Source organism: Ailuropoda melanoleuca, chromosome 8 (genome assembly GCF_002007445.2).
Source record: "Ailuropoda melanoleuca isolate Jingjing chromosome 8, ASM200744v2, whole genome shotgun sequence".
Classification (NCBI taxonomy): Eukaryota; Metazoa; Chordata; class Mammalia; order Carnivora; family Ursidae; genus Ailuropoda; species Ailuropoda melanoleuca.
Genome location: NC_048225.1, coordinates 57,078,902 through 57,087,870, shown reverse-complemented (window position 1 = coordinate 57,087,870; position 8,969 = coordinate 57,078,902). Strand labels below are relative to the sequence as shown.

Below are 8,969 nucleotides of genomic sequence, written 5' to 3'. Positions count from 1 at the left end.
AATGACATAAATATGAATGAGGAATGAAGAGTAGCATCAGTTTATGTTGCAAAAATTTATTTATTAAAACACTTGAAATTCTTCCAGTTTAACATTAAGCCCACCGCCCTATTATTCAGTTGAACCTTTCAAAATATTAGAAATAATAATAATTACTTACTTGATTATTCTTACCTACAGAGAGTAGATTACAGTGGAGAACAAGTTAACCTTTCTGTGATGCTGGCCTCAGGAAATACCTCTTCACATCCTCTATTCTTCATCCTACTTGGGATCCCAGGACTTGAGAATTACCACTTTTGGATTGCCTTTCCTCTCTGTGCCATGTATCTTGTGGCTATAGTTGGCAATATCATTGTCCTTCATATAGTCCGAACTGACCACACTCTGCATGAGCCCATGTACCTCTTTCTAGCCATGCTGGCTATCACCGATCTGACCCTCTCCTCTTCCACCCAACCTAAAATGCTGGCTATACTCTGGTTTCACGCTCATGAGATTGAATACCATGCCTGCCTCATCCAGGTCTTCTTCATCCACGCCTTTTCCTCTGTGGAGTCTGGGCTGCTCATGGCTATGGCCTTGGACCGTTATGTAGCTATCTGCTTCCCACTCCACCACTCTACTATCCTGACCCCAGCTATGGTGGGTAAACTGGGAGCAGCTGTGATGATGAGAGGGTTGCTGTGGNTAGGACTTGAGAATTACCAATTTTGGATTGCCTTTCCTCTCTGTGCCATGTATCTTGTGGCTATAGTTGGCAATATCATTGTCCTTCATATAGTCCGAACTGACCACACTCTGCATGAGCCCATGTACCTCTTTCTAGCCATGCTGGCTATCACCGATCTGACCCTCTCCTCTTCCACCCAACCTAAAATGCTGGCTATACTCTGGTTTCACGCTCATGAGATTGAATACCATGCCTGCCTCATCCAGGTCTTCTTCATCCACGCCTTTTCTTCTGTGGAGTCTGGGCTGCTCATGGCTATGGCCTTGGACCGTTATGTAGCTATCTGCTTCCCACTCCACCACTCTACTATCCTGACCCCAGCTATGGTGGGTAAACTGGGAGCAGCTGTGATGATGAGAGGGTTGCTGTGGGTGAGTCCCTTCTGCTTCATGGTCTCCAGGATGCCTTTCTGCCCCACCATGTCATTCCCCAGTCATACTGTGAGCACATGGCTGTGCTGAAGCTGGTGTGTGCAGATACTAGAGTCAATCGTGCATATGGGCTCTTTGTGGCCTTCTCTGTGGTTGGCTTTGATATCATTGTCATCAGTATATCCTATGTGATGATTCTGAGAACCGTTCTGAGGTTGCCCTCTGATGAAGCCCGGCTCAAGGCTTTTGGCACATGTGCTTCCCATATCTGTGTCATCCTGGCTCTTTATATCCCAGCCCTCTTTACCTTCCTCACCCACCGCTTTGGACATCATGTGCCCCGAGTGGTACATATCATGTTTGCTAATCTCTAACTACTGGTACCTCCCATGCTCAACCCCATCATCTATGGAGTTAGAACCAAGCAGATCAGGGACAGGGTTATTCAAGGATGTTGTGGAAAAGATCCCTGAGCCAAGAGTCACGGAATCACAACCAACCCCACTGCCCCACTCTACTGGCACATCACATATCAGAACAAAGTCATCTCTGTGACAAAAGGCCCAGAGATTAGCACACCTGTAGAATAAAAGGAACAATTTTCAAAATGCCCAGAGCAAGAGCTTTCTGAGCCATGTGGTTGATCATAATTACTGAGTTGACTAATCTTCATCATCACAAGAAAACCATAAAAAAATATGTCCACCTATCACATAAGGAAAGATTTGAACAGAATCCCATCTTCCATAGACCACTAAGGTGAAAATGATTTTTTTTTTTACCATGGCAGAAGTCTAAGTTCCTATACCTTGTTAAGAAGGAGATTAGAACTTTCCATCAAAACAGTTAAAAAGTATACATATTTTTCCATCTTGGAATCTCTTTATGAAAACAATTTGAGTGGAAAAAAAGTACAAAGACACATAACAATGAATCATGGAACACAACATCAAAAGCTAATGATGTACTGCATGGTGACTAATATATCTTAAAAAAAAAAAAAGAGCCCTAAGAGAAAAAGAATAGATTCACTAATTATAAAAACAAACACGGAAACGTACATATATTGATCCAGAAGACCCAGATGAAGAATGAGCAATTGAATATCATTTATCATTTAACTAGTATATGTGCAAAATGCATGTAAAGATGTGAAAAATCATCAATATATAATGGTAAAGAAAATTACATTTGCCGATAAGGATGATACCACTTCTAAAAAGAAATACATATGCATAGAAAAAGATTCTGGGACTGCATCTAAATGCTAATAAATTACAACTCAATACTGAGACTTGTGGTATTTTAATTTTCTTTTTCCATTTTCACATATTTTTAAAAATTATCCTTGATTAAGTTTTAGTATGTGAAAAAGTATCTGAAACAAGAACAAAAGTGTATAGAACAGGTTAATTCAGTGCCAAAGCCTAAGGGAATGGAGTAGGCAATCAGAGAGGATGAAGGACTCCAGAATACTCCAGGAAGGACTCCAGGAGTTTCAGATAATCTTGAAAATCTCCATGAAAATTAATGCCAGAATCACAACTTTTTGAGACTGGTAACAGGGAGCATTTGGTAGGCTGAGTGTTGGTCTCTCCTTCCAGAAATTGCCTATTGCCCGATGACAGTGGATTGCAGAGTGAAGAAGTTTTGGGAAAAAATGGAAAAGGAGATTCTCTTCTGAAGATAGTTGTATTGTTAAAGGTAACGAGAAATTCACTGTAAATCTGAGGATTTGTCAAAATTTAATTTCCTTTTCAATTAAAATGTTAAGCTGTTTTAGAAAACTATATTTTTTCTGATTTTTTCACTTTATTGTGGCGTACTTAAACAAAAAGGTGCATATGTTTGATGTACGCATTTTGATGACTTTGGACATATGCATACACACATGATAGCATCACCACAAACAAGGTAAAACCATCTATCACAATTACTGCATCTGTGTGTTTATCCTCCTTCACCACTCTCCTGTCAAAGCCAACAGTGAAGAAGATTCTAGAACTCAGGCTCTCACGTTACTAAAACCAACATCAGATGGAGGTGCTTGAAGAGTTAATCGGGAACATGTTTGCTTCTCCCAGGAGAAACAGCTAGAGGAGCCTAAAAGTGTCCCCAGAAATGAATGGGTACTCTGAAGGAGCATTTTCATGATTTCCAAATTTTAGAGATGCAAAGGGATCCTGATCCTGTTCCCAGCAAATCAGTTAATGATTGTGAGTCCCTCTTTTTCTCTTTTTAAAATCATCTTTGTTGCTGTTTAACTTGTGACAATAAAATGTAAATATTTTAACCCACACTTTGAAGAGTTCTGACACATGCCTGCCTCTGTAGCTACCAGCCCGATTCAGACACAGGACATTTCCCTCACTTCATAAAATGTTCTCTTGCCTCTCTGGAGTCAATCACCCCCTCTCCACCCCAACCAGGAAAACCCTGAGCTGATGTCTTTCACTATAGATTAATTTTTCTCTCACTAGCACTTCGGAAATGAGAGAATAAATAATACAGTCTTTTGAGTCTGGTGTCTTTCACTCAGTATAAAGTTCTTCAGATTCAGTCATACTGTTGCATGTACAATAAGAACATTATTTCCTGTTAATTCTGAGTCGTATATTCTATTTTTTCCACGGGCCCATTGAGGTATTGCTACTGTTGTAACCAATTGTTACCTTTTTCCCTTGCTTCAGCCCTTCTAGCCTTCTACCAAACATATCCACTTCTTATCTGTCTAGAGCTTTGCTCTAAATCTTCCCACTTCCCTCAGTTGTTATTTTCTAGAACATTCTAGGCTCCTCTCAACATCCCTTTGGTATCAACTAATACCCTCCTTATCAATGACATGTTTCTTAACCTATGTATCTCAGTTAGTTCTTGCCCCCTGTAATTTTCTTTCAACACAAATATTTTATTTCCTTTCTTAACACAATGTGTAATTATTTAAATCACTTATTCACCATCTGTTCCTCTGTCTGGAATATAACTTCCATAAAAGTATAGCACAGGTATTCACTATTCTATCCCCAAACCAGGCTACTACAAAAAACTACTTACAGGAATGAATGGTTAAATGTTTATATGGGCCTGGTATGACCATCACAACAATTCCACTGCTGACCACAGGATGGCATGTGCAGGTCCATTTTGGCCTCCATCCTGCCAAATAGGACACAAGACTTTTCAGTCTTAGGGCCTCATTTCATTATTCCCATGGAAACTCTGAAGGATGTTGTTTGTCAACGAAGATAAATTTGATATATGAAAAACAATTCATCCCTCATTCACTTCTTTTTATTAACAAATATAAACTATTTGGAATATTTCAAATTTCGAGTCAAGAAATACTGATTGGGCGATTATGATGCTCCAAACATTCTGTAAGAGGATGGGAATAGCATGGAGAACAAGAGAGACTGGCAATCAGAGAACCTAGTTAGTAAGAAATGAGCAAAAGAAACACACTGGATACCTACAATCCCAGTTCCAAAAGGAAAACAAATTCCTTAACCCATGCAGCTCTGTCCTGGTTAGAAGTATCCTTAAATTTTCTGAATCAGTGGAAACAGATGATTGCCTCCATTACAACCTGAAGAACCAGTGGACAATGGGTCCAGGACATCCAATCTGTAAATAACTTCAGCATCTCTGTACTCATTCCCAAAAACCAACAAGGGTGTACTTTGAGTGAGAGATTGGCTTTTCCATTTGTGAGATGGGCAGAGTCATCACAGTGCCTCTCTTCTCTTGGGGAGCACACACCTCTAGGTGACCTACTGACTAGGAGAGGCCAGGCAGAACTGAGCAAAAGCAGGTCAGCTTCTTCTGGATTTTAAACATTACTCAGATCCAATCTTTGCTGTCAGGGCTCAGTTCTGGAGTAGTTAGTTAAGCTTTAGAAGGATTCCTGGAGGCCAGTAAAGGAGAAATCATGGCCAGCTATTGGAATAGACAGAGGCCTGTCCTGGCAGCATTCCACAAGAAGCTAGATCAAAAGAGACAGGCCCATGAAAAGATGTCCAGGGACCCTGACCAAGTAAGGGAGAAGAGGCACTAAGCCCTGCTCCCCCAGAAATCCCCTCCCCAAGAAATAAATATTCCACTTCCTAGTCAACAACTGTCAATAAAAGACAGAAACCAAAACCCAGAGTTGCACAGAGGTCCCTTAGGCTTCCCACTCTCACAAGTGCAGTGTGCTCTCTCTTTCATAACCTCTTCACTTACACCACTCAACCACTGTGTCAGGTCAGTCCTTGAATTATTTTCCTGCAATAAGACTAAGACCTCACCCCACTTTCACCCCCTGCAAAATCCTGGGGACAGGCTAGGCAGAGGCCTCAAGGCCCAGGGGTATCTCCAGTCCACCAAGCAACACAAGGAGAAGGATGGGCAAGACTCTGATGTAGTAGGTCTCCCACTTCCTCTGTCGCTTTCTCTGTCTCTCTCTCCCTCTAAAATGCTAATCCGAGACCAAATCCCAGTTGTGTATGGTGGTATATCACACCAACAAGCAATTCTCAGGACATTAGCAGTGTACCCCACAATTCTGGAGATAGCAGGAGATTCCACAACTAAGACTTCAGTCTTACAAGAATGTACCTCCAACCCCACTTCAGACACCAATAACAAGAACACATAGTCCCCTCTGCTTCTAATTTAGCGGCTACAAATCAGAGGTTCCAATGACCCACTCCTTGGGTTAGATTAATGTGCTAAGGAAACACAAAGAAGTCAAGAAAACATTCTACTTAGGAGAATACTAGTTTACTGTAAGGATATAACTCAGGAACACCCAGATGGAAGAAATGCCTAGGGCAAGCAATTGGGAAAGAGCATGGAACTTCTATGCCCTCTTCATTGTGCTATGCTCCCTAGTCTCCCTATATTGTTCATCAACTCAGAATCTCTGGGAACCTTGTCCTCCTGGGATTTTTATGGAGTCTCCATTACATACCCATGATTGGCTGCTTAAGTCATTGGACATTGGCAACCAGTTAAAACTCCTGCCCCTCACTCCATCCTTGAAGGTATGGGTAGAAGTGAAAAGTTCCAACTCTTTAATAGCAAGGTTGGTTCCTCTGACAACCAGCTCCCACTCTTGGGTGGGGGCCAATGGTCATCTCATTAACGTAACAAAAGACACCTAATGGGGCTTATCACTTAGGAAATTCCAAGAGGGTTAGGAGCTCTGTGCCAGAAAAGGGGACAAAGCCCAAGTACATATTTCTGAGTATAAATCACAACATCAGACCTCCTTACTTCTACCCATTCTCTTCATTTTTCAATTTATCTTAATTAAATCTGTATAAAAGATCAGAGTGTTCAGATATGGCCATGGACATTATGAAAAAGTAATTTCTTTCTTTAGATGTATTTTACTTTCATGAGTAGTAAAGGAGTAGGATCAACACAGCATTTATTGTGACTCCTTTCCATCGGGAACCTTAATGTTTGCAATGTTTATTCTTCATTCTATAAATATGGGCCTATGATTTATAAACACTGCCATCAGGAGAAACTGCATATAACCCATTTTTTTAACTTACTTTTGAGAACTATGTATATTTATAACACCTGATAAGTAGGTTCTTATTAAGACAATTTTCTGATCACTCAGCTCTCACAGTTCCCAGTCTTCTCAGAAACAGTATGCGATTATGACTTGGTTAGTCCCTTCAGAGGGTAGGTCCCTTCCCCAACAGCAGTTATCTTCAGATGCTATCACCAGAGGCCGCATCCCACCCACTTCCTGTGTCTGTCCAAGGCAGGAGGATTCTCAAGTCTGGATCTGTTCCCTGTTCTCTATCAGTTATGCTGTGGCTGTTGTGAAAAGGAGCTCCCTTCTTTGCTGTGGCCTGCACATCGTGTATCTCTTCCTGGCCCTGCTAGCTCTCATGGTAGAGGTCCTCTTACTTCCACCTCACCTAAGAGGTTGTCCTTTTTATTGGCTACAAGCCCATAAAATGAACTACTATAACTGCCACTACTGTGCGGGTCTGCTTCACCCATACTTTCTCCTCTGTCAGTCAGGGGTGGCCACGTGCATTGGGTACTAGATGTGCCAATCTGCTTTCCATGTTCATTTGCTCGTTTTGTTCCAATAACTGGCAGCCACGCTGGGAAAACCTGTGATACCACAAAGCATGCTGTGCGTGAGCCCCCATTTCTTCATGATCTCCTGGTTGCCCTTCTGCCTCAACCACATCATCCCCTAAGACCTGCTGTGTGCATGTGGCTATGCTAAAACTGGCAAATGCTGACAGCAGACCGTACTTATGGTCTCTTGCGGCCTTTGTGGTTTGATCTGAGAGATTTGTCCTTACAATACCATATGTTATGATACTGCAGGCCATGCTCTAGCTGCCCTGTGAAGAAGCCCTGCCCAAGGTAGTTGGTACACATGCCTCTCACATTTGTGTCATTCTGTCCCTGGATATCTCAATGCTCTGCTGCTGCTTCTTCCATTGCTTTCACCCCTGTATATACCCAGAATGGCTCCAATCTCACCACTCAGTGCACCCTACTGGTGCCTTCCATTTCAAAACCATTCCATGTTATCAGTTAATTGTGAACCCCATGTCGCAGAAAAAGATATGTTGGAGTACCTCAGAATGTGACTTTATTTGCAGATAGGGTCCTTACAGAGGTAGTCCAGTTCAAATGAGGTCATTTTGGTGAGCCCCAACCCAAATGACCCGTAAATTAACATAAAAAAAGGAAATTTGCACACGGAGATATGCACACACAGAGAACACGTGAACACAGAGGCAGAGACTGAAGTGATGGCTCTAGATGGAGAGAAAAAAGAACATTTCCTAACTATTTTGAGAGGCCAAAAACTTTGAAAGGGTATTGCAAAACAAGAAAAAATGAAGTCAAATCTCTTGTTAACATTGAGGCCAAACTACCAAATGAAATATTATTAAAAATAATCCAGGAAGAATACAGAACAATCATTTAATGTATTCAATCCATTAATCGAATAGAAAGAAAAAAATATGAGATTCTGTAGTAAATTTGAAAAAAAGTGATGAATTTCAATAGATATTCATGTTAACTTAGTAAACTGGGCAGAATCTTCCTCATCAAAAACCATGATTAATGTTAAAATACTGAAAATATTCTCTGTGAGTTTGGGCACAGGATGATGATACCTACCATCACTAATTTTATTTAACTTAGCATCAGAGACCACAAGAAGTACAAGAAAGCAAGAAAAGTAAAGGACTGTAACATTGTGAAGGAATCAAAACAAAACAAATTATTTACAGATGACATGAAATTGCATTTACATTATAATCAGAACAAACAGGCATAGCATTAGATAAAATAATTTACATAAGTGATTATTAGTGACTAGTATTATTAAGCAAGATAACTGCATACAAGAACAATATTAAAATATCTATATACTAACATTTCTATATACTGACAATGAGACCAATGAAAGAAAAATTAAGGAATTGATCCTGCTTATAATTGTACCAAAAACGGTAAGATAACTAGGAATAAACCTAACCAAAGAGGTAAAGGATCTATATTCTGAAAACTACAGAATACTCATGAAAGAAATTGAGGCAGACACAAAGAAATGGCACCTGCACCCCAATGTTCATAGCAGCAATGTCCACAGTAGCCAACCTATGGAAAGAGCTGAGATGTCCATCCACAGATGAGTGGATAAAGAAGATGTGGTTCATATATACAATGGAATATCACTCAGCCATCAGAAAGGATGAAATCTTACCATTTACATTGACATGGATCGAACTGGAGGGTATTATGCTGAGTGAAATGAGTCAATCAGAGAAAGACAATTATATGGATTCACTCATATGTGAAATTTAAGAAACAAAACAGAGGATCAT

The 8,969-nt window shown here is 40.5% G+C and overlaps 2 protein-coding genes across 2 annotated transcripts in view; one reads left to right on the top strand and one right to left on the bottom strand.

Moving 5' to 3' along the window:
* The window catches only part of LOC117803376 (olfactory receptor 51T1-like), a 255,196-nt gene that overhangs the window by 51,934 nt on the left and 194,293 nt on the right, over nucleotides 1–8,969 (bottom strand). The window lies entirely within an intron of this gene.
* On the top strand, nucleotides 133–1,577 carry LOC100478633 (olfactory receptor 52R1-like). The gene is given in 3 exon segments (XM_034666460.1): nucleotides 133–525; nucleotides 940–1,150; nucleotides 1,153–1,577. Coding segments are annotated over 3 exon segments (942 nt in total). The 5' UTR covers nucleotides 133–219.